The sequence below is a fragment of the Asterias rubens genome, chromosome 1 (genome assembly GCF_902459465.1).
Source record: "Asterias rubens chromosome 1, eAstRub1.3, whole genome shotgun sequence".
Lineage (NCBI taxonomy): Eukaryota > Metazoa > Echinodermata > Asteroidea > Forcipulatida > Asteriidae > Asterias > Asterias rubens.
In genome coordinates this window covers 264,845-291,520 of record NC_047062.1, presented here as the reverse complement: position 1 = coordinate 291,520, position 26,676 = coordinate 264,845, and the positions used below count along the sequence as shown (strand labels likewise).

General features: G+C 37.6%; 1 protein-coding gene across 1 annotated transcript in view; it reads right to left on the bottom strand.

The window, feature by feature from the left end:
- Positions 1–26,474, bottom strand: part of LOC117287982 (adenylate cyclase type 10-like) — a 29,875-nt gene extending 3,401 nt beyond the window's left edge. The window contains exons 1-33 of the mRNA XM_033768651.1: positions 26,468–26,474; positions 24,601–24,711; positions 23,707–23,853; positions 21,959–22,102; positions 21,308–21,516; positions 20,957–21,065; positions 20,482–20,565; positions 20,270–20,352; positions 16,374–16,530; positions 16,204–16,235; positions 15,925–16,043; positions 15,515–15,591; positions 14,946–15,129; positions 14,781–14,833; positions 13,971–14,136; positions 12,830–13,022; positions 12,560–12,646; positions 11,982–12,262; positions 11,605–11,842; positions 10,774–10,776; positions 9,177–9,351; positions 8,383–9,048; positions 6,996–7,037; positions 6,536–6,785; positions 5,407–5,629; positions 4,958–5,095; positions 4,505–4,680; positions 4,056–4,200; positions 3,729–3,820; positions 3,278–3,396; positions 2,936–3,032; positions 2,002–2,117; positions 1,330–1,447 (exon numbers count right to left, since the gene is read on the bottom strand). Of these exons, the coding sequence (XP_033624542.1) occupies positions 1,330–1,447; positions 2,002–2,117; positions 2,936–3,032; positions 3,278–3,396; positions 3,729–3,820; positions 4,056–4,200; positions 4,505–4,680; positions 4,958–5,095; positions 5,407–5,629; positions 6,536–6,785; positions 6,996–7,037; positions 8,383–9,048; positions 9,177–9,351; positions 10,774–10,776; positions 11,605–11,842; positions 11,982–12,262; positions 12,560–12,646; positions 12,830–13,022; positions 13,971–14,136; positions 14,781–14,833; positions 14,946–15,129; positions 15,515–15,591; positions 15,925–16,043; positions 16,204–16,235; positions 16,374–16,530; positions 20,270–20,352; positions 20,482–20,565; positions 20,957–21,065; positions 21,308–21,516; positions 21,959–22,102; positions 23,707–23,853; positions 24,601–24,711; positions 26,468–26,474 (4,841 nt within the window). The remainder of the gene's footprint in view (positions 1–1,329; positions 1,448–2,001; positions 2,118–2,935; positions 3,033–3,277; positions 3,397–3,728; positions 3,821–4,055; positions 4,201–4,504; positions 4,681–4,957; positions 5,096–5,406; positions 5,630–6,535; positions 6,786–6,995; positions 7,038–8,382; positions 9,049–9,176; positions 9,352–10,773; positions 10,777–11,604; positions 11,843–11,981; positions 12,263–12,559; positions 12,647–12,829; positions 13,023–13,970; positions 14,137–14,780; positions 14,834–14,945; positions 15,130–15,514; positions 15,592–15,924; positions 16,044–16,203; positions 16,236–16,373; positions 16,531–20,269; positions 20,353–20,481; positions 20,566–20,956; positions 21,066–21,307; positions 21,517–21,958; positions 22,103–23,706; positions 23,854–24,600; positions 24,712–26,467) is intronic.
- Positions 26,475–26,676: the final 202 nt, after the last annotated feature.

Here is a 26,676-nt window from a genome sequence, read left to right as displayed (position 1 = left end):
TTCCCTTGTTCTAACTCCTCTCCACCACACATTGATTCCCTTGTTCTAACTCCTCTCCACCACACATTGATTCCCTTGTTCTAACTCCTCTCCACCACACATTGATTCCCTTGTTTTAGTAACTCCTCTCCACCACACATTGATTCCCTTGTTCTAACTCCTCTCCACCACACATTGATTCCCTTGTTCTAACTCCTCTCCACCACACATTGATTCCCTTGTTCTAACTCCTCTCCACCACACATTGATTCCCTTGTTTTAGTAACTCCTCTCCACCACACATTGATTCCCTTGTTCTAACTCCTCTCCACCACACATTGATTCCCTTGTTCTAACTCCTCTCCACCACACGTTGATTCCCTTGTTCTAACTCCTCTCCACCACACATTGATTCCCTTGTTCTAACTCCTCTCCACCACACGTTGATTCCCTTGTTCTAACTCCTCTCCACCACACATTGATTCCCTTGTTCTAACTCCTCTCCACCACACATTGATTCCCTTGTTCTAACTCCTCTCCACCACACATTGATTCCCTTGTTCTAACTCCTCTCCACCACACATTGATTCCCTTGTTCTAACTCCTCTCCACCACACATTGATTCCCTTGTTCTAACTCCTCTCCACCACACATTGATTCCCTTGTTCTAACTCCTCTCCACCACACATTGATTCCCTTGTTCTAACTCCTCTCCACCACACATTGATTCCCTTGTTCTAACTCCTCTCCACCACACATTGATTCCCTTGTTTTAGTAACTCCTCTCCACCACACATTGATTCCCTTGTTCTAACTCCTCTCCACCACACATTGATTCCCTTGTTCTAACTCCTCTCCACCACACATTGATTCCCTTGTTCTAACTCCTCTCCACCACACATTGATTCCCTTGTTCTAACTCCTCTCCACCACACATTGATTCCCTTGTTTTAGTAACTCCTCTCCACCACACATTGATTCCCTTGTTCCAACTCCTCTCCACCACACATTGATTCCCTTGTTCCAACTCCTCTCCACCACACATTGATTCCCTTGTTCTAACTCCTCTCCACCACACATTGATTCCCTTGTTCTAACTCCTCTCCACCACACATTGATTCCCTTGTTCCAACTCCTCAAACAGGGAATACTTTAAGAGCCTTGAAATTCCCGTTTACTCCCGTTTATGTTTTTCTTCACTGTACAGCGCTTTGAAACAGTGTCAAAGCGCTTTATTAATGCATTTAAGTTAATTTAAGTTAAGTTAAGTTATTTAATTGACTTAAAGAATTAAGAATGATTCTCATTGACACTATACTTTGGCTAAAGGTTATAAAAGGCTTAACTTACCACAGTGCCAAGCACGCTGTAAGATAGTATCGTGGTGTAGTATCAACAGAATATGAAGAGTCTGCAGTTACCATGGTAGCAAAATCTACACAAGACTGGTGACTTTCAAGCGCAAAACCTGATGACAAAGTAGATTGAACGGGTATAGTTTCAATTTAGACTGACTCTAGTAGCCCTAAACACGACGTGACTCTTTATAAATAAGAAACTATAGGCCTACATAAATATAAGAACTGATATCTCACTGATTCGACAGAAGAATGTTTCCTTAAAATAAGCCAATCTCTCAATGTTTTGATGAATATATCTCTCTTTGGAAACGTTTTCCCCGTTATGTTGATTGTAAATCTATTTTATCTCTCTTCATTGCAAGATGCTTATGTTGGCAGCTGTGGCAGTCCTTAGATGGGTCTAATAATTCCAAGGGAGCTTTGCATACATAGACCTACCTTGGAGGTAGAAATAGATGGGTACGGTTTTGAAACTTCATATTCGAATCGTTACTTTTGTTAAAATATTAGCTTCCTGCTTATAAACAAAACAAAAACGTTAAACGCGACAGTTCAATTCAATCAAAGTCATTAACCCTGCCATACTTGCTGTATTAAAATGTCATATTTTCTAGATTGCTAAAGGACAATGGTTGGTCTAAAGTTGTTGATGTTGAAATACCTGCTTCTAATATGAGATCCAAACATCCATAGTAATACGCTGCTCGTGCCTGTGCATCTTCTTCCTCCATGGCTGCGTATGAAAGCTTCCCCAACATCTCTACACACTGCGCTATCCTATGGCGACAATCAAATCAATCGTTGAAAGTCATTATCAAAATTAAATCAACGTTGGTCTATTTGCTGAGTAAACTTTACTGAAGACACAAAAAGACGGCAGACCAAATTTCCATGTTCTAACCGTGTGAACTCCATGTGTACAAAGCTAGCAAGATGTAGTACTGCACTGGTCATATAATATGATAAATTATTTACATTTCTTCACGACATCAGTATTGTAACCCCCCCCCCCTTTGATATCGTCTTGAAAGCCTCATTTAACAATAATAACAGAATTGATAATACCAATACCAAAGTCTTATGTTTTAAAACATGTATCTACCAACAGGTTACGCTTAGTGTATGCATTTTTATACAGAAAGAGAGGTTATTGAAAGTTATAGGAAGTCTGAGATCCGATTATTTAGCACCTTAAGGGTTTACAAGGTGTACGGTGCATTTAGCAGCCACATCAGCCAAGAGCAACGGGGCGAATCCCTTCTCTTTTCGACAAGTGCATTGGGTTCTTCTTTTACATACGTTGCAAAACACATGGGACCAACGGCTTTACGTCCCATCCGAAGGATGAAGCGATGGAAGGACGAAGCCATGGGACGAAGCCATGGACGAAGCCAAGTGTCTTGCTTGAGAACACAAGTGTCACGGCCGGGGATTCGAACCCACACACTGCTGATTAGAAACACCAGAGTTTGAATTTGGTGCTGTTACTGCAAGTTACTGTAGGGAACATGTCAAAGATGGTTAGCACATGAAATGGCTTATCGATTGGCTTCTTGACTCTTTAAACTATCGGTAAACGTTAGAAAGTTGTTTACCTTCCATCTAGCAGCAATGCATGTGCGAGCAGTGGTAGTGTCTGCATTTGAAGATCAATATCGTGAATCTTCTCCGTTATCTTCAGTGCACTATATCCTATACAGAAATTATATTAAACTTTATGACCGTTTTGAGATTTCAGTTTATCTGGAAATAAAATAAAAGCGACGTTTAAATTGGTTGTTATTAATTTGCTGAAAATGTCAGAGAACATGAACTTTGCATACGACTCTTTGATTAAACAAAACTGAACTACTTGCTTTATGTTAAAACAACATGTGGAGTCAAATGTTTGTTTTCTTGTTTAAACCCATGTATGCGTAGTGAGTATAATAACCAACCCGTGTCTAGAGCGCCTTGTATCCGACCATTACCAAGACGAACTCTCATACTTTCTTTGTAAAGTTGACCTATGGTAATGAGGTCATCAGGACCAACGCCAACTGGTGAATCGATGCATCTGAAACAGTCAAAGTAATTAGATTAGACAGCCACCCTAAAATCTCACAGGGTTACTCAGAAATTTTCCTCTTTTGCATATTTTTGTCTACGTCTTTGTTCAATATGTCCGACCTCCAGATGCCGTCCGTTCCTGTTCCTTGGTCTTCGATCTGTTTGTCTGTACATTGGAGAAGCTATCATGTCTATATAACTGCCGTAAATTAAGTCACCATAAAAGTAACTGGCCGCTATTATGAAACACGAGCAGCCCGTGTACACGCTGCACAGTGCCATTGTTTGTCAAAGATGGCGGTCAATGACGTCATTTGCAACCCGTCTGTAAATTTGTACCTTTTCATCGCAACTTGTTCGTAGTGATCGCCCGTACTTATCCACTTTCTCATCTGACAAGAAGCAATGATGTTATTGTAGGCGCTTATTAGCTAGGAATAAAACAAGTTTGGATTAGTTTCTAAAAACTGCCACGGTAGAAATAAAGTTTTCAAGGTTAACGAATATCAAAGTTTATCAAGAGACAACTTGTATTAATTATTGCAACACACAATTAAAAAAAAAACCACTTGTTTTATTATTTAATCAAAACTGTTTGAAAGATAATTTTGGTCCAACATGTACAGTGACCTACAAACACCAATGATAGCAGGTACTAGTGTCTACCTCGTGCAAATCTTCATCGGCCTTCTCTGCTAGATTAACCTGCTGTGTGGCAGCTAGAAGACACCGTAGACTGTCTTGTTGACGATTGTAAGAATGCCACATGTTAGATAGGCACCGTGCTTGCTCAATATACTGGATGCGCTTACTGATGGAGGAATGAACAATTGACGAGTAATGCTGTGATCCACTGTTAAATTATCTTCTACTAGACCTACTTATTTTATTGTATTTATTTTATTTTAAATCTATAGCTTTACAAGTTAGACAGACCATGGACAGACAGGGGCTGTCAAGGTTATGTGTTTAAACCAGACCCCTATAATATAAACGATAAAAATATAATTCTTAGGCTGTTTTGGGGGAAAACTTGATGTTTTATAAATAAATAAGGAATACCTTGTTAACAGCTACAAATTCTATTATAATTAAGTCAAATTTTAATCACTTACGAGGCGTTTCCGATGGCCCGTTCCGGAAACCAAACGTGAAAGAGTTGACGTACGCCCTCTATCAACAATTTAAAGTGAGCTCCTGCTCTGGAAGACGGCTGCCTGTTGCCAAGGAGTTTAAGGGCCTGGTTGAAGTGGGGCATGGACTCGTCTAAGCGGCCCATTTTAAACAAAGCCTGTTAGTCAAATAAGTGTTCCGCATTATAGGCATAACAATTTATAACATTTATATACAAATTTCAACTGGAAACAATTCAAATCGTACGGCCTTAAACAACAATGATGTCACTGTTTTGTCACTTGGGCGAAAATGAAATATACCAAAATTAACTTGTGAAACTTGAGCCCTGATATATTTAATCATTGTAATCTTACGACATCATGTATACAGAGTGGTTGACTATAGTGGGTTATTAACGAGTTGCAATTATTAAATAGCCGTATCAAACTTACTTGACCCATTGTACTTTGTATTTTGGCGCGCTCTTGCCTGTCAATTGTCACAGCTGTTGCTGGATCGTCTGCCAAAGGATTGTGACCACTATCGACATCCTTAATCATGCTGGTAGCTTCATGTAGGTAGGAAAGAGCCTGAAGTTAAACCAATATCACACTTAATGATGAATGAGCATACATCGTTATAATGCATATAAGCTTTATGACTATAAACTCAAGTCACATACACAATAAAATATCCCAGACTCTTTGTCTGTACTCCTCCGAGGTTAACAACAACTGCAGTCCTCTTTCATGGAGTTCTAATCATATTAATTTGTTGCGCAGAGAATTTTTTGGCCCGCTTTACAGAGTGATGTAGGCCTTCTAATAATTAGAAGCAAGAATTTGTGATTAAACGATGCTTGATTATTAAACGAGTAGTAGAATGATAAACAAAATGCAACCTGCAAATGGTTGCCAGTGGTTACTGCAGCACTACCAGCCTCAGATAGGAAATGAACAGTTTTGACTGTATAGCAGGCTGCTCTCCAATGACGCACTAGCTGAGGGTACACCGTGTTTAGAACATCAGCACACCGGCATTCTCGAAGATCCATTCGCTCCAAATCCAGAGAACTTGGGCTTGCAGATCGGTTGGCAATCGGCGACTCATAGATTTCACCAAAGCTATATATAATCAGGACAACAAGTATATGTCGCTGATATTGAACGCTCAATGTAATGTTGCCATCATCATATTTTTTTAAATACAAATTCTAGGAATTTTCTTCTAAATAATTATTAATAATAAAAATACAATTAATTTGTAGAGTCCCATCTTGCTATGACCAAACATATTCGGAGGTGCTGGACAAATATAACAGGGCGGCAGTTCGACAACCGTTATTATAGGTAGGGGCAAACAAAAAATACAACTACAAAAAACTAGACATGCCTATCATTATGTCATTTTCATGTTTTTAGATATACATTTATATATATATATATATATATTTTTTTTTAATGGGTTGGATTGCTTTTGCATGTTGGGGGTTATTTTGCATTTTGACTCATTCTGCATTCTTTTACTTTTTAACATTTTTCTATTGTTGTCCAATGTTTTTAATAATTTTATAGACTTACTGTAAATTATAGGTTTTCTCGGTCAATTTCGGAAAATGAGCGGCCAATCTAACTACCAGCCTATTCTATTTCGCACGAAATCGAATGCTACTGAAAAGGGTCATTCAATTGATTTCTTTATAAGGCAAGTCAAATCTACTTTTAAGTCATTTGATTTAACAAAATAACCATTCAATTTAACAATTCATCGAAGCTGCGTTAAAGTTCGCAGGAGTTTATTTTGAGGCGTGTGTTTAGTCATTCAATTTCACTTTTGGGCAGTCAATTCTGGAATTTGTGCAATCTTAAAAACGCTTGGTTAACTTGTTGTTTCCTTAAGAATGTTAAAGGCATGCGGTTATTTTTTTGGCACTCTCGAACATAATACGCCTTGTCTCCGAAATAAACACAAGTTAAGCTTGAATACATGAACAAGTTTAAGTTTGTTGAGAGTTGTTGTGTTCATTGTACCTGATAACGCTAAGGTTGTTGTCTAGTGATCCTTTACGTATAGTAAGCGTAGCTCTCCGGGATTGATGGTACTTAATCGGAGCGATAGACGGGTTGTTGTCCTCTTCATCACTACCTTCGTCATCATTCAGCACAACATGTGACTCGTTCTCACCGTGTGGTGCAACAAATGCTACACTACGACGCCTGATGCTTTTCTTAATGGTGTTCATCATGTTGTCTGTGTGGTCCTGAACGTAGTTTTCGGTTTCTATATTACGAGTAAAAAAGACATTCAATCAAGAACTCAGAATGCCTCAAAATCAAGCTAGAATTAATGGAACAAAATGTATTATGAATACGAGTTGATTGTTGATCCAAATTGGACGAGGAACTGTCTTTATCGTTTTAGTTTCAGTTTATTTTGCTGTGGAATACAGTAGATGTTCCACAAAGTTTCGGCAGTATTCTGTTTGTTTACCTCCTCTGTTTTCATCGAAGGTGACTTGCCGGGCACTTCTTCCTGAAACAAATTAAGGACATGTTTTCGTTAAAGCCATTGGACCCTTTCGGTAAACAGTGTTGTCCAAGGCCCACGCTTTGTGTACCACAACTTCTATATCAAATAACAAACCTGTGAAAATTTAGGCTCAATCGGTCATCGGAGTCGGGAGAAAACAACGGAAAAACCCACCCTTGTTTCCGCGCGTTTCGCCGTGTCATGACATGTGTTTAAAATAAATCCGTAATTCTCGTTAACGAGAATTTATATTGTTTTGCTGTTTTCTCAAAAAGTAGCATTTCATAGAATAATATTTCAAGAGAAGTCTTTCACCATTGCCTTCTGTAAACCGTGTAAGTTATTTGTAAATCTGTGAACTTTTATTTTTTTTCTGAACCGAAAGGGTCCAATGGCTTATAAATAGTAATAAAAGGTCTCAAAAATTGAATGCTTGTAATAAACTAAAGATTGTGTTAGTAAAGTTTGAATGACTGCTAATTAAAGTAATATACCTGTAAATATGGCTAATTAGGTTTTATTTCATGAATCATGAGCGCTTAATGGTGTATTCCTTGCATCCGAAAGCAAATTAAGAGGTATAGGCCTGTACCCAGCAAATGGGCGCAACCACACAAATCAAACAGCGTAAACAAGTAGAATTTATTATGTTATTTCGGATGCAGTTTCTTCGGCAAATGAGCAATTAACTTTCAAGCTGTTCTATTTCGCGCAAAATCGAATGCTACTGAAAAGGGTTATTCGATTTTGTTTTATGATTAGTCAAATGTATTGTTGCGTTATTCAATTTAACAAAATAATCATTCCATTTAACAATTCATCAAAGCAGCATTCGAATTCGCAGACGCTTCTTGAGGCGTGTGTGCCACGAAAAAAAAATTACGATACACTAAATTGAACATACATAGTGCTAAAGGAATTTTACTCGACTTAAAACGAAATTGAATGGCCGAATTCTGAATTTGAAACGCAGTAACAACTGGAGAGGCAAAACAGCTTTAATGCGAACGCATGAAAATGAAATTGGCTGCTCATTTGCCGAATTCGACCGAGAAACTTATAATATAGGTTTTCTATAGGTTTTCACGGTCAGTTTCGGCAAATGAGCAATTCTCGGTCAATTTCGGCAAATGAGCAGCCAATCTAACCACCAAACTATTCTATTTCGCGCGAAATCGAATGCTACTAAAAAGGGTCATTCGATTTCGTTTCATGATTAGTCAAATGTAATGTTATGTCATTTAACAAAATAATCATTCAATTTAACATAAAAAACAAACAATGAGATACACCGATGATACGAATCAATTAACAAAATGCTACAGAGCAACTTGAAGCTCGAACCTACCATTATGCGAATGTTTTTCCCCGGTTGTGATATCTTTAACCTTGTCCGGCTTCAAGCTTTGTTTACTACGTGTAGTCTCCTCTCGAGTCTTCTTTGTTGTTATTTTAGTCTCCCCAAGATATTGATGACTACCGGGTAGGAAGTCACCTCCACCGCAGGGCGTGCACTTATGTGCTTGGGACTCCAGATATTCTGCCGCCTGTCGGTGAAGTTTACGTCGCTGCTCAGAGAGAAACAACCCATAAGCTGTCTCCTGCATGAAAGCACTGGTAAATCTCAAATGGCTGCAGTCTGTCATGAACATATAACTCGACCCAGTCGGAACCTCCACATCAGACTCCTGAATCGCAGTTTTTGGACAGTGGCAGATAATACCAGCCGTAAGTCGGTTACCGTGACCCAGAGTGCCGAAATGGCTTGAGACAGAGCTTGCTATACGTTGGTTGACACCATAGCTCAACCCATGGATTGTAAGGTGGTATGTAGCACACTCGAAAACTCCACCTTTCATCAGGATATGGAGGAGGCGACGAATCTTCCAGCCAGTGGTGTTGGGAACAATGATCTCCAACATATGGCGGGTGAATGTTAGCCCAAGAACGGCAGCACACTTTACCAACATTTGCTCTGATGGTTTCATGTGATCGATACGGGCCAGCATCATGCCTGATGAAGAACCAAACACATTCAGTAAATATCAACTACAAAAGTGTGTCAATTATTAGTGGACAAAGAAAGAAAGAAAGAAAGAAAGAAAGAAAGACCAATATTAACGAGCATTATATTATTGTCACCTGTCATTGAATCCGGTATCTGTAAATCTGCTAGTTTGATTCCAGATGCTACAACACACACCATGTTAGGCTCTTCATCTTCATCTATATCATCATCTTGTAAACCTTCTTCTTGCATCTCACGTAGCTGGTCTAGCATGTGGGTTGCCAATTGAGGTACCTGAAACATCGGTGACTGTTAAAGACAAACCGAAAAAACATTTAGCACGTTTACTCTCTCTCTAAAATAACAGTACACTGTACAATGTCCAAATTAACGTTAATAGTTCAGTGAAGCTGCTATATCGAGCTGCAAATCGCCCCATAGATAAACAATGACTAATTAATAGAAAAAAACAAATCATTGATCAACTGATGTTAGGGGTGGGGATATTACAAATTCTTGCGTTTGACCACTGTCTATACTTGGTTCGATATGGGAGTGAAAAAGGATGACTGAGGGCCGACAGGGAAGATATACAAATAGGCATGGATGTATGGTGACTCGTTGGTATCTTACACAGACAGAAACACGAGTTATGATAATAATAAAAAACTAGAATAGAATTGGCACTTTTGGAATAAACTATTCTCAAACATGTTTATGCTTTTGCTGTTTTAGCTCATTCAACTTGAGTATTAACTTGTCCTTTTGTGAGTTATATTATTTTGATATATAAATCTATAGTGGCAATATTTAGTCCAAGTTTCAAGCTGACACTTCATTACAACAACGAGTTACGGCATTAAACAAAAAATTGCCTTAGAGATTTTCAGAAATAATCCCGAGTTTCATGTGCAATTATTTGATGTGCGTGTCTGCTGCAATTTGGCATGGTTGTATTGGTTAAAGTTATTAGTCCGTTTAAAAAAAACCACATTTTTTTGACGTTGGCTCTTTAAAATCAAGAGAGCATTGTTTAGTTTGGCTTTTATCCCCCGAAAACTTCTACATTTCCTTATAAACATGGTTGGGAACATTGATCTCCATTATACTGACTGGATAGGACATTGCGCTATGCTGCGTGCATAAACACGCGGCCGAACAATGGCGGCGCAATTCCTTTAAACGGGTAAATTAATGTGCACTTGGTCGGGTTTGAGTCTGTCAGTTGAAGTTGTAAATTGAGAACAGAAATTAGGGGGAAACATGACGAAAAGTGTGAAAAAAAAATGTGTGATTGAAATGCAAATAAGGCAAACTAATAATACTTTACATTTTTGTCTATCAAATGCCCTATTAATATTATGATAATGACATTATTTCTAAACAAAAACTCGGACGAGAAACTGTATTGGGATTTAAGTACATGTTTTTTTAATTCTTTCAGTACATTGAGAAACTGACAATAAACCATATAAACTTAAAGACAAAACAAGAGTCGCTCCTATAATTTAAAATTCGAGTAGTTCTATGCAAACTAAGACTAGAGTGAGAACTACATACTCGCTAAAATTGAGGGAAAAGGACAAGAAAGAGAAACAATCCCAACAGCAAAACTTTCATAACCTTTTTTACTGTATCGCCAGAAATAAATACTTTTATTTCGGTCACAAATAACGAAGCCGGCTATTTCTGAGACGACTGATCCTCTCAACGAACTTCTAATGTTTGTACCGTCTTCTTTCTCGAACCTTTTAATTATTGATGCTATGACAAACACCTTGTTGGATCCCGGGCTTCCCGTCCTCGTCGATTCCAGAAAACCATTTGTAACGGAGTGAAAACAATAATTGCTCGATAAAAATAACAAATACTTGGCCTTTAATAATTATTTTTATGAATGATAGTTTAAATTTCCTGTCTAATATTTGTAACGTTAGATATAATAATAATATGAATCATTAAAAAAAAAATGCAAAGGCTTACTTACTTCTGTGGAAAGACAATCCATTTGCCGACTCAGTTTTCCCTCCTCCGGCGATTAACAGCCGCGCACACCTTCACCATAAGCATTTTTAGTTTGTTTGATCTGATTCCAACATTTTAAATCCCCAAAATGACAATTAAAAGGACGAAAACTTCTCCCTGTTTGCAGCAACTCCGTTTAAAAGTGTACAACGCATTTCGTGTGACGAACGGTTTTCACCCGTTTCAAAAAGTACGCGCGCGGCCTGCGTTTGGACGCGATGTTCTATCCAGTCAGTATAATGGAGATCAATGGTTGGGAACCACAAAACATGACTGTCACTATGGGATTTTAGATTTTGGATTTTGGATTTTGAATTTAAAAAACAACTCAATACTTGAATGATGCAGCTTCACGCTTAAACTTGAACATTCCACTGAATCCGGACGGTTGGACGCACCCAACGACGGAGGGACGGACGGAAATTGGCAGTTGGCTTACTTTCAAATCACTCTGTTTCGCTCGCAGCTGGCCAATTAATGATACGTTTCGGAATCTATTGCCTACAACTAACAGTTCATGTCAAACGGTATACCCACCCCGCTATCTACGCTAGATCGTCGACTGCGACCAGCTCCAGTAGTGCCACCATTGGCACTACTTTCTTTAGACTTCTGTAACACAGTAATACTCGGTGTTATGTGACTAGCTTCGTCATCAGCTACGGCTGCTTGTTTGCTACCCTCAGGAACGATCATGAGTTGATTAACTGCCATGAGCTCCTGAACGAGCTGCTCACACCAAGATGCAATGCCGTGGCTCTTCTTCTGGAGTATTCTGTGTGATGAAACGACAATTCAAAGAATAGGTTCATATTTTCTTTTCATAACGGAAACTCCGCAAGAGTCCATGATTTGAACATATAATGTTTTGGAGCTTTTCCACACAGTTTTTGTAAAATATTTTGATGACTCACCCAACAAGATCTTGGGGCACTCTGACTACATCAAGAAGCTGGCACGCCAATGATGCCATCTCACTAGAGCGTAGACTGCCGAGTTTAATATGCAAGGTGTTTTGATGGGATAGAACACGATGGGCAGCTATGCATGGTGGTTTGTCGGGTTTAAAGGGTCTCATAGTCAGAACACAAACGGCTGAGGAAGCAGCAGCAAAATCAATCAAGAAGCCCCAAGAGTCTGGATCGATAAAGTGGGCGTCGTCCACGGCAAAAATTACACATTGGTGGAGAGTGAACTAGGATTGAGGAGAACAATCAAAATCAACCGATTTGCAAAAAAAAAAAAAAACACATGGTTTTTATAAGGGAGATCTCTTTTTAACCGAGCCCTCGGACTTCATTTTGATCAGTCTCCTAATCAAAAACATACTCAATGTAATTAAAAACATACTCAATGTACTCAAAGTTAGACGTAAACAATAAATGCGATTCAAAATAAATGAAAGACATTTGAGTGACAGTAAGATTTGTGTCTTTAGTATTCTACTGAGGACTGAGACCTTTACTATTATTCTTATTCAATACTGACTGACCTGGTGGACGATCTTGGCAATAAGATTATGAAGCTCACGTATCCGCTGCTCACTCGTCATGTTCAGAAATCTTGGATTTGTTGGTAACTAAGGTAAACAATCAATAAAGAACAACAGCTGAAAGTGGCAACAAGTTCAGTGATGGAGTATTGAACATTAGAAAACATTGTAATGAAAACAAGAACTAATGCATTATAATGATATGACTTAACACGCTGATAGGAAAACATCTGGTCAGTCATGGTATGCAAGAACTTTTATCAATCGTACTTTAAGAACAAACAAGTCGTTCAGAAGGCAGAGATCTTCCCGTAGAGCCTCGTTCTGAACGTGCTCCAACAGCGCATGCTCCCGTTCCACGTGACTTGCGCAATCTTCCATTTGTAGAAGTACGGTTACTAGACGCTTAACAGTATAGTACGGTACATTAGCATCAGTCATCGTCAAAGCGCTGGATATCACCCTAGAATCACACATACAAGTAGGATGAAAGAAATTAATATGAACATAAATTTTTTTTTATATTTGGTTTGCGGTAATACCATGTGTATATCTACTTGCCAGGTAGAGTTTGTTCTTAGGGAACTGTCTTGCTATATTGTACTGTCGCGGAGTAGATAATCGGAGGTTCGGGAGACTTCTCAGTTCTGAAAAGAACTGTCCTGCTTCTTAACTGTTACCAGGGCGGATGGTATAGAAAATAGACTGGACTAGCTACTACTTTAGCTTATAGGATCGTAATTAACTGTACTGCCGCGGAGTCAGTTCTGAATTGGTCTCAACGTTTCGACTAGCTTGCTCTAGTCATCGACTAGTCTTCCGATGATGACTAGAGCAAGCTAGTCTCCCGAACCTCCGATTATCTACTCCGCGGCAGTAGAATAAAGCAAGACAGTTCTCTAAGAACAAACTCTACCTGGCAAGTAGACACACACATGGTGTTACCGCAAACCAAACATACATTGATACCTCACCATGCAATGCCTCAAATCCTATATAAACATAAACATTTGTTTCTGAAAGTTCTATTACCACCAGGTTACGAATACCATTTTCGTTTTCCTTCTCGAAAATGTTTTTTGTTTTGCAAGTTGTAACTGGTGAACTAAGTGTTCAGATCATGTGAACAGCCACCATCATAGGTAGACATGTTTTGTTACGTGAACATAATTATTAAAAAACCCACTGAGTAGCAGTTTGTATCTCTTTGTTATTTATACATCACTATAACAATCGCTGTGTCAATGATGAATAAGAAGTGCTCGAGTTTGTCGAATACAAGATCTGCAAAGGTCTTTGTAACAAAAAATGTAGCCATGGTTGTGGCTGTGCACATAGTGTATTATATCAATACTAATATGACCAAGTGAGTTTATGGATTCGACCGAGTTAGAGTATTGTCAAAACTTACAGATTATCTTCAATGGCAGCCTTCTTGATGACAGCGTCTAGCATTCTAGTTTTACCGATTCCTGCTTGACCATCAAACACTATAACACGGCGATGTTCACCTCGTTCCTTATGTTCTCGAATCATACCTAACTCATTTAAAAATGTACCCATCTCCTTATCACGCCCTGGAAACGATATCGAAACATTAAGAGATGATTCAGTAACAACGAAACTTTATTTAAAAACATTCTTTGGATTATCTTGTTGTTGGTGCGTTTTCATTCAGACCACAGTCACTCCCAGAGCTTTTTAATTGTTTCAAAGAAAAAGTAAGACCTTTTCAAAAAAGTGAAAGGAGTTTGAGTTTAAAGTGTAAAACAAGCAGTGTTTCTTACCAAGAAGTGGATAATAAGCAGAGTTTCTTAGGGAGAAGTGGATAATAAGCAGAGTTTCTTAGGGAGAAGTGGATAATAAGCAGAGTTTCTTAGGGAGAAGTGGATAATAAGCAGAGTTTCTTAGGGAGAAGTGGATAATAAGCAGAGTTTCTTAGGGAGAAGTGGATAATAAGCAGAGTTTCTTACCAAGAAAGGGATAATAAGCAGAGTTTCTTACCAAGAAAGGGATAATAAGCAGAGTTTCTTACAAAGAAGTGGATAACAAGCAGAGTTTCTTACCAAGAAGTGGATAACAAGCAGAGTTTCTTACCAATAAGTGGATAATAAGCAGATTTTCTTACAAAGAAGTGGATAACAAGCAGAGTTTCTTACCGAGAAGTGGATAATAAGCAGAGTTGATTACCAAGAAATTGATAACAAGCAGAGTTTCTTACCAAGAAGTGGATAATCGAACTCCGGGACCGTATTTCCTGTCACTGTCTCTGATCTGCGTCAAAAAACGGGAAACATTTGGGGTTGCTAACAAGTGTATGAACTATTCTCCGTTCTGAATATAAGTGTCTAAATAAATAAAGACCAACTTTGATCGTAACTCTTACTCTTCTCCTTGGACAAATTCCTGGATGACCCCAGCATTCCGGACACCTTTCATCTCTTTATGAGGAAGTTCACGGAAGAAGTGTCTTGGTAGTTTGGAATGATGAAACGTCTCAGGATCACAAGATACTCTACCAGAATAATGCATCATGAGTCTGGCAGCCATGTTCACTTTCCTCCCAATCACTGATCAAATACAAAGGATTCAAGTTAAAAGAACGAAACAAGGAAAAGAAAAGTGAACAACAAATTCCACAAAAACACATTAGCCGGGACGAAAGTAATAATCTTCAAAAGTTAACACAAAATTACAACAAAACTTCCAGAGAGTGACTGACGATAGTTCGTTTATGGTAAAATCGAATAATGGAAAAACTTCACAATAGTCGATGAGTGCTAAGCAATGCTAGTCAATGGAAGGGGAACAAACCACGCCCTAATTTTACAACCTCTTTATGCTCTTATACGATTGTTTGTTTGTTTGTTTACTTGCTTGTTTTTTGTTTTTGGTTTTTTGGGGGTTTTTTTATTTGGGGGGGGGGGATAGATCGTGTTGTATGCATAAACCTACCAGTGTATTCATGTCGATGTATATGTCCAATAACCCCACAGAAAGTAGATCCAGTTGTCACACCGATAGAAGCTTGCCTGTTGAAATATTCACCCAGTATTATAAAACACAATGTGAATTAATGTTTTAAAAAGTGGAGTGTTTTATCAGGGTTTGTTCGCAAAGGACTGTAATGAAGGTAACTAGACTATACACATCATGTAATGTAGTGTTTGATTTGGCCAAACTTCGTCTAGCAGTTTTGCAGATGTAGCGTAGATAGAGAAGTTGTTCATTGTAGCTGGTTGAGTTTGGTCAAAGATGTCAAACATAAACATACAGAATAGTAATCTGTTTACACAGACAGCTTCAACAGACAAGTAACAACGTAACAAATTGGTTATCACCCGGTCCGGCATTTATATACTTACGTGACATTTGGGGTAACTTTTAGGTGTTCCAGTAGTCGATATGAGCATTGTAGTGCGCGTGCGCAGTCGTCCTCGTGTTTATAACCAGGAAGACCAAATATAGCAAGAAATGTGCATCCCTATTCAAAAATAAATGACAAATCCTAATAACTATTGGTGGAGTTACCAAGTTTGTGAAAATTTGTTGGCGTTTATGGTTTTCGATCTGGAGATTAGAAGAAGGTACCAAGTCACTGTTAGTTTCGATGTTTATTTTAGCTTACCTAGTTATTTACATACCTTGTCAAACATGAACACTTTGTTTAGACAACCTGATAAAACAAAGAAAGGGAATGTTCATTATTTAATAATTGAGTTTTGAAATAAAACAAAATATAAATTGTTTCACTCATTGTACAGTATTTAACAATGACCGCTATAAGAATGCAAGAAGTCTAGTAGACATTTACCTTGAAATTCCTTCATGTCGTCGTATACTACGTTGAAAGCAGTATGTAGATTGCGCTTCTCACTCTCGTGGTCTGAAGATGACACTACGAGATTAATGAAGACTATACTTACTTGTCTCATCTCAGAGAGATACTCTAAAGGAAGATCATCATCGATCTACAAGAAAACAAGACTCACTCATCTATCAATATGACACGAGATTCCGTCCCCTGGATATTCTGTCCCCCAAAATGGAGAACTGTGGAAAGAATCTCCGCGGACAGATTTCCCTACGACACCGGTACTATATTTTAAACTGTGCATTTTGTTTTGAAAATAAATACAGAATTTTGCACAAAATCAAATTTAAACGACATTATATGACACATTTAACTCACAATCAAAATATTCAATGGATTAAAGTTGACAACGTACAGCTGATGCAACAGTGGCTGTCCATCAACCAGGGTTGGGTGGTTCCTATAAATTATTTGCGTTCGCTAAATTTGTACTTTCATGCTCCTTCGCTGCGCTCATACGCATGAAAAACAGTTTCACTTTATTGTAGGACACACAATAAACACACCTTGAAAACATTATTTAGTTTCAGAATTTATTAAATCATGGGAGTGGACCGTTGTTAAACTGCATAGTGTAGTTCGTACTAAACATTAGAATACAGTGTAGTTGTAGACAATTAGTATAACAGTTTATTATTAATAAGTTAGTAGTTAGTACATGTCACCGTTTCTCAATGATTCATCTGAATCATGGCTCTTTAAGCCCTCCGGGTTTCTACCGGGATCTCTCTCAAGATAAACTTCGCATTATAGTTCATTCCAAACAATTCATATGATGGTTCCTCATAAGCCTCCTGTATCGGATTGTTTAACTTTATTTAATAATAATAATTATAATATTAATAATGATTAAATCAAGTTTTCTATGTCATGTGTAAAGTGTTCTTTTGTATCCTTTGACAACTCTCTTGATTCATCTGAATCATGGCTCTTTAAGCCCTCCGGGTTTCTACCGGGATCTCTCTCAAATTAAACTTCGCATTACTTATTTCTTTGTTGTTCTAAACCATTCGGGTGACTCATATAATACCTTCCTTAATCCAAGTTAAGTAACGAGACCACAAAATCGGCAAAGAACAGAGGATAGCCACCAAGGAAATAAAAATGTCAGCTTTTACGCATTCTTATGTATCATATGATCGAGAACAGCATAAGACTACTGGTGGTACAACCATGAAGTTACTTTGCATCATTAGATGAAATTTCGATATGGTGGTAACCAAACTTAGTCGAATTATAGAGAATCTTGTGAAAGAAATTGCAACCTTATTTTACAATCATCTAGTTTGAACTTTCTGAACGAATTTGTTCAGTCTGCTTAATTCTATAATCAATCGTTTCTTACCAATTGCTTGATAAGCTACTGATAAGGGACCCACAATAAAAGAGGGCTCTGTTTTCTCTACGATTATTTGAGATGAAACCAATTCCATGATAAAAACTATTGGTGTTAATTCGGAAGTACCAAGGGGCGGCATTTCCAAAACGAGATATAACCAGTCAGAATCACAGACATGATCTATAGAGATGAACAAAATTAGTACCAAATTTGTGCATGTCTTTCTTTGACCATAAATTTATCAGATTTCAAGACCGTTATCTTACATGATTAATAATAACATCGTACCTCAAATAAATCTACAAACTTGTCAAACAAGTTTGCCTCTTAAATGCCTTCGGGCCTTTCATATACTACATTCCTAAATCCCAGTTAAGTAACTAGATCACAAAATCGGCCAAAAACAGAGGATGGCCACCAAGGAAATAAAAATGCCAGCTTTTACACATTAACATAGATCATATGATCAAGAACAGCATGCAGGTATCAAGATTTCTGTTGGTGAAATTTCGATATAATAGGGTACCCAGACTTTAGTCGAAATATATTACGACTAATAGGCTAGAACATTAGAGAAACTTGCGAAAGAAATAGCAACCTTATTTTCCAATTTTGAAGTTTCTGAACGAATTTGTTCAGTCTGCTTAAATCTAGAATCAATCGTTTCTTATCAGTTGATTGATAAGCTACTGATAAGGGACCCGCAATGAAAGAGGGCTCTGTTTTCTCTACGATTGTTTGAGATTAAACAATTCCATGATAAAAACTATTTCGAAAACTTTCTCATTTAACGCTGATTAATTCGGAAGGACCAAGGGGCGGCATAAACGAGATATTATAACCATTTATAACACAGACATGATCAATTGAGATGAACAAAATTAGTACCAAAATTGTGCGTGTCTTTCTTTGACCATAAATTTGTCAGATTTCAAGAACGTTATTTTACATGATTAATAGTCACATCGTACCTCTAAATACATATACAAACTTGTCAAACATGTTTGCCTCTTTAATGCTGACTTAGGGCTGCTGTGGTGTAGCCGAGTGAGTGGGTAGCTCTGGCTCTAGGTCTTGGTCTAATCGATATGGAGTGGTCACTCTCTGGACCAGTGTCCTTGCATTCTGCAGTTGTAGCAGACGTCAGCGTCCGGCATGCCTGTCAACAAAGAATTGAAAAAACCAACAGAAGAAAAAGGAAAACATAATATGTTCCATAATGTGGAACTTAATATCGTATATAAAATACGCTGTTCCCGAAATGCGACACTAACACTACAGCAGAGTAAGCAGCGGCCTGAATTGGATTCTGTTGCTAAGGACACTGCTTTTATACTGACATGCATCAATGCACTCAAATGAACGAATCACGACACGATTCATTCATTTTGAGTTACCCGCATATAAGTCATGTGACGCATACGCCGGGTACTCCTGTGTGTCATTCAAACAATAAAAACTACATTTTCATGCTCCTTCGCTGCGCTCATACTTTATTGTAGGACACACAATAAACACACCTTGAAAACATTATTTAGTTTCAGAATTTATTAAATCATGGGAGTGGACCGTTGTTAAACTGCATATGAATTTACAAAGATCAAAAGGTGGGTGTTATGTCCCTTCTTTTACCTCGAAAAAGATACCAATCAGCAGCAGTGCCATTGCCATACTCGGGGTTATCTTGAGATTGGTTAAACTTCTTTCTTCTTCTATCGATGCTTTTAATGCGGCTTCCTCATCTACTATTATTCTTTTGGCCTCTTCTGGCGTTCTATTATTCCCCGTCTTGTCTAGCTCTCGTACATCGGCCCAGCTAGCCAATTGCTACAGTCTGCAATTTTGATTGTTCTCCTTCTTTCTGCAATGATGCCTTCGGCTCCTTTACGTGCCTCAATGGCTTCTGGAATGTTGCTCTTCTCGAAGGCAGCCTTGATTTTATCGTGGGTGATTCCGACTTGTCCGCATGATTTCGAATTGTGCTGAGTTCACATCACGGGTCTTGTCACTACTTTTGCCTCCAATTAATTTGTGAGCTCCTTAATGTTAACTTGATCAGCTGTGTCTTTGCTGGAAGTTTGAATGCTTTCCAATTTATGATTGAAGTATTCTTTGAGTTTATCACATCGTTTCTCTTGAACGCGGGTTGATCTTTATCAGTTGACATTGCGAACTTAATATCGTATATAAAATACGCTGTTGCCGAAATGCGACACTAACACTACAGCAGAGTAAGCAGCGGCCTGAATTGGATTCTGTTGCTAAGGACGCTGCTTTTATACTGACATGCATCAATGCACTCAAATGAACGAATCACGACACGATTCATTAATTTTGAGTTACCCGCATATAAGTCAGGTGACGCATACGCCGGGTACTCCTGTGTGTCATTCAAACAATAAAAACTACATTTTGGCGGCGTGCCTCACCCTAATTTTTGAATATCTCAAGCTTTAAATTTGATTTTTCTGTTTAAGAACCATGCAGTTTTATCTACCTTTTGCAGCACCGGTTTAATGATGTATAATCTTAATCTTGCTTTCTCATCGTCGGTACTGGACCGAAAAGCCCAACTTCGTTCTGTGTAGTAAAACGTAGAGCTTTAATCGTCAGATATTCATAGTAAATTTATGTATTCGAAATCATATGCAGAGGGAAGTTTTCAAAAATGCAAACGTTGAAAGAGATGTAAACGAAAAATGACTTTACCTCTTCCCACTGCGTCAGCATGGTGCTCATCAGTAGATGCTGGAGCGGAACATGACAGTCGAATGACAGTCACACTTTGTCCAGCTATAATGAAAAGAAAGTCACTTGTTGCAATATTGATCATATTTAGTATGCCACTTTGCCTCCTTATTTATATAGTATGTCAAAGTCTTATTGTTAGAAAAGGCAGATTGTTCTGTGTTTATGTCTATACTCTAAGGTCGTCCTCAGAGTTTTAAGTTATCAGCGTTGTTATTAATTTAAAATTATTTTAAATATGTTCCTCTTGAAAATCAGAGTAACGTGCCCCCCCCCCTCCCCCTGAAAATAAATAAATAAATAAATTAAAAAACAAAAAAACCTAAAAAGAGAAAAAGTAGAAGAAACAAAAATCACTTCAAAATGGCTGAGTGTTGTATTCGGTAGATCAGATAAACAAGATAATACTGTTCCCGACTATTAACCTATATCTTACCTGTGAGGTTGCCACCACTGTCTTTGTGGTTTCTACTGTACTGGTTACCATAGCTTGGGTCAACATTAGCACCTACCGTCTCAATGGGTTGGGCGATAATTGAAAGCACCTTCACAACAAAATAACGAATACTTCAAAACAATGTACATTTGAGAAAATTCTAGACTCAAGCTTGTAAACGAGATTGAACCAAATTAACAACAAGGTTGATAGATCTGAGACCCAAAAGTCCGATTCGTAATCCTCAACAATGACCACAGAGGACATTTAAGAACATCTGTGGGTTTAACCATTTCTTGGAATCAAGTAGCAAAGTTTAAGTGATGAGTATATACTTTATAAGAAACTTACTGATACATGTCTTCGATCCTCCAGCATGCGGTACTCAAAGAGCTGATGTTCAGGGGTATAAGCCCAGGTCTTGGGGGATAGGACGAGGGATCCAGAAGTAGCAAACTTCTCAGCTTTATTGGCATCATCGACAGCCTGCCCACTGAGAACGTAGTGCCGAGACTCCTCATTGCCCACAGTGGTTACACGAACAGGACCAATGGAAACACCTAATAAACAAAACGATGTTCAGTTCACTCACCAACCAAAGTGATATGATCGGTCCACCAAGCAAAGTAACGAGGCATATACCTACAACTGAATTCCTCTATAATACAGCATTCAGAAGATTTAATGTACACAATAAAGACACGGGGTGGGGGGGGGGGGGGGTACGGTACACTGCCGAGCGCCGAATGTTGGGCACCAACTGAGAACCATGCATCATGCACAAGGGTGGTCAAGCCTTTTCTTACCCACTCGTAGCCGGCCAACGAGCATTCAAAAAAAGAAAAAAACACGTTGGGGGGGGGGGGGGGGTATATATGAAATGATAATAACTAGGGGTCGTAAAAATAAAAAACTGCATAGAAAAATCAATCCAAAAGGGCATTGAATTGTGTATAATAAGACTTGTTGTCCGCCGCCATGTTAATATTGGTAACTATGTACCTAATTTGACGCGTAGCTTGACACCCACTTCAGTTTCTCTGTTATCACATCTTTCCTGAATACGGAGACCACACTTGATAACTCTCATTAGTGTGTAATCCAGGCTATCCCGCTGCAACTTCCAAAGTGCAAGAAATGCGTCACCTGTATAAAAACATAAACGGAAGGCTCAAAATACAGCTCCTCATCTGTATCTATACGACCTAATAATTGTTACTGTACCTTCTATTAATCAATAATGCAGTTACCATAGACCTCTCCATTGGAATGAATTACCTGTAAGTTTAACGAATAGTCAGAATCTATTCAGTTTTCAACGTAATCTGAAGTCATACCTTCTTCAAACTTGACTTCCTGTTTTTCGCCCTGTTATCTTGATTTCATTGTCATTCTTACTTGAGTGTAGGACGTAACCACTGGAATGCTGTGTGTCTTTGTTGTCACAGTCTTCGCTGGCCATGTGCTTTGTGCTTTGTCTGCTCTGTCTGTATTAACTCTTTTGTGTTTGTGTTGTTTGTATTTTTTGTATTGGCACTCCCTTACACAAGTTGCGCTTACATGGCTGTGCCCCCAATTTCCTTAAAGGGAAGGTACACTGTTGGTAATTGTCAAAGACCAGTGTTCCCACTTAATGTATCTATTAATAAAATAACAAACATGTGAAAATTTGAACTCAATTGGTCATCGGAGTTGGGAGAAAATGATGAAAGAAAAAACACCCTTGTTGGACGAATTTGTGTGCTTTCAGATAGGAATAAAATACTTCTATCTAGAAGTCTTTTATTATTTTAGTGAGAAATCACCTCTTTCTCAAAAATTACGTTACTTCAGAGGGAGTCGTTTACTACAATGTTTTATATTATCAACAGCTCTCCAATGCTAGGTACCAAGTCAGTTTTTAAGTTAATATTTGTTTTGAGTAATTACCAAACGTGTACCTTCCCTTTAAATGTTTGTATCACTTTGCTAACATTGTATTTATATTGATTAAGGAATTGGAAATAAATGTTGTATTGAAATGAACTGCCCTTGACGTTACACAACGTCGTCACTGTGGCGCAATGGATCCGCGCGTTGGACTTCTTATTCAAAGGTTCTGGGTTCGAATCTCGGCGGAGATGTATTTTTTTGTCTGCAAACATAATATAGTTCGGGATTACCTTCAAATAGTTACACCATTAACTTGTGTACAATTGAAACGCTTCAAAAAAGGAGTAATTAATGTTGACACTTAAAACTGTATCATGGTTGAAATGTATCATGTTTGATTATCTGTTCCACAGCTTACTAATCCAAAGAATGATGCAAAAATTTGCAAGTGGTTTATTCGGGACTACATCCCCAGGACTATGTGCCCTTAGCTTTGCTTTTATTTGTTGCCTGGGTGGTGTATCAAGTGTGTGTGGTATTTGTTGATTTGCCTGAATAATTGGTATCCGGTAGGCCTATTTGATCCCTTCAAAAACCTCAAGAAATGTGACAGTTGTGACTAAAATGAAGTAAAAGTCTTCATACAAACACTCCCTCAGTTTAAGACGCACGCACAATTAGGCCCACTGTGTACGGTAACATTTTGTTTGTCCATGGAGGTAGAAATAGCTATAGTTTGTCATTGTGAAAATGAACATCCGACAACAATAATAACTAAGCATTTTGAGAAAGATAATAATGTTTTTGTTCTGAACCAATATGCAACGAGTACTGCATTATGGCCTCAAAGATAACTCATCCAGAATGTTTCTCCCAACCTGCAAATTTCAGAATATCTCCTTCAGATCCTATGATGTTCTCCACGATTTCTCCAATGTAACTATTGAGGGCAGCAGATAGTTTTTCTGCACCACTGCTGCTGTTGCGAGAGCTCATGCTGTATCTTTCAGTCAGCGCAGTGAATCCTGGATTAAAGACATGTTGCAACATCAAATATTACAAATGTTTTGAATATAAACAAGATACTTCAATATCGCAAAGCTAACACAGGCCTACAATTGTCATTTTCAGTAATGTATGTACGATACGCCAAAATCATCAAATGAATTCAATCTCATAAAAGAAAATTATCAAGAACTGTAGTACTTTGTTCTAAAGGAACTGGATACTATTGGTAATTGCTCAAAATAATTGTTAGCATAAAAACTTATTTGTTATTTTGTACATAACATGTTGAGATACATATACACCAAGTGAGGAGACTGATCTTTGACAATTTACCATGGGTGTCCAGTGTTTTTAAAAGGCAGTGGACTCTGTTGGTAATTACTCGTAATATAAAACATTGTGAGAAATGGCTCCCTCTAAAGTAACGTAGTTTTGGAGAAAGAAGTAATTTTCCGCGAATTTGATTTTGAGACCTCGGAATTAAATTTTGAGGTCTCGAAATCAAGCATCTGAAAGCACATAACTTCGTGTGACAAGGGTGTTTTTTCTTTCATCATTATCTCGCAACTTTGACGACCGATTGAGCTCAAATTTTCACAGGTCTGTTATTTTATGCAAATGTTGAGATACACCAATTAAGAAGACTGGTCGTTGAAAATTACCAATAGTGCCCAGAGTCTTTTAAAAACAGAATTTGATATTCAATGAACAAATAAAGCAAATGCGGAAGAAGCTTAATGAATGGCTATCTGATTCTGACTAACCTGAAATGTCTGCAAACATGAGCACACCGTCAAACTTTTGGCTTCGAGGAAGGGATTTGAGCTGGTTAGCCCCCATAACCAGATCAGGGACGTGCGTAGCTAGCTGATTGGCTGGAAAATCAACAAGGGGTTGGAATTTTAATAATTAATTAATAATAACAATAATAATAATAATAATAATAATAATAATAATAATAATAATAATGATAATGATAATGATAATGATAATGATAATGATAATGATAATGATAATGATAATGATAATGATAATGATAATGATAATGATAATGATAATGATAATGATAATGATAATGATAATGATAATGATAATGATAATGATAATGATAATGATAATGATAATGATAATGATAATGATAATGATAATGATAATGATAATGATAATGATAATGATAATGATAATGATAATGATAATGATAATGATAATGATAATGATAATGATAATGATAATGATAATGATAATGATAATGATAATGATAATGATAATGATAATGATAATGATAATGATAATGATAATGATAATGATAATGATAATGATAATGATAATGATAATGATAATGATAATGATAATGATAATGATAATGATAATGATAATGATAATGATAATGATAATGATAATGATAATGATAATGATAATGATAATGATAATGATAATGATAATGATAATGATAATGATAATGATAATGATAATGATAATGATAATGATAATGATAATGATAATGATAATGATAATGATAATGATAATGATAATGATAATGATAATGATAATGATAATGATAATGATAATGATAATGATAATGATAATGATAATGATAATGATAATGATAATGATAATGATAATGATAATGATAATGATAATGATAATGATAATAATAAAGCAGAGGAGACTGTATTTCATATTGTTAGCGAATGCAGTAAGATGGCCCAGACGGAGTACAAAGGAAGACATGACAAGCTGGCCAAGGTGATTCACTGGGATCTGTGTAAGAAGTATGGTGTCAAAGTACTTGCGAAATGGTACGACCATGTTCCGGAGAAAGTTGTAGAGAACGACCAGGTCAAGATCCTATGGGACTTTAACATTCAGACCGATCATGTTATACAACATAGGCGTCCGGATGTTGTGCTATTAGATAAGACGAAGAAGATGTGTCATCTCATTGACATAGCGGTGCCAGGTGATATAAGGGTAGCTTCGAAGGAGATGGAAAAGATCGAGAAGTACCAGGACCTGGCCAGGGAACTTCGTAAGATTTGACAGGTAGAGGTAAAAGTAGTCCCCGTGGTGGTTGGAGCACTTGGCACCATTCCCAAAGCACTGGGGAAACATCTAGATGAAATAGGGACAAATGTGAGGGTAGATCTATTACAGAAGGCAGCGCTTTTGGGAACAGCGAGGATCCTGAGAAAGACCCTTGAGATCTAAGGCTACGGGACGTAGCCCGGCTCGAGGAGTTACCGGCACAAAGGAAAATGAGATCTTTCTTTTGCATGCTGTGATAAAATGAAATAATAATGATAATAATAATAATAATAATAGGACATTTTAAATACGCTTTACTAAATTAGAAAACTAATACGCTTACAACAATTATTGAGAGCAGGAAATCACATGAATAAAATACTACATAATTAGATCTATACATCTATGAAAGATAGCGACAAAAATACATGTAATATTGGTTGGAGTAGAGAAACGATAACAACATCTCGATTTTGATTTCATTCATACATTACCACAGGCCTAAAAATCCATAGGCTACTGTAGCCATAGCCCTAATAAACCGTTGAATCGAACGACTTCAAAACTCATAATAATGTCAAAATGTTGGATAAAATATCGATTTACCTGTCATCTTTAGCAGTACGGACAATACTTCTCTTTAAATGCAGTGCTGTTGAGTGGAATTACAACGTTTTCAAAATAAAAATAAAAACTCGTTTGTGTGTCGTGCATGACAACAACAACATATCTAACTTGTAACAAAAGTATGTTCCGCGCGTGTGTGTAGAAATTGTGCACAACAAAGTGCGGGCCGCGCGTACATACGCGGGTTC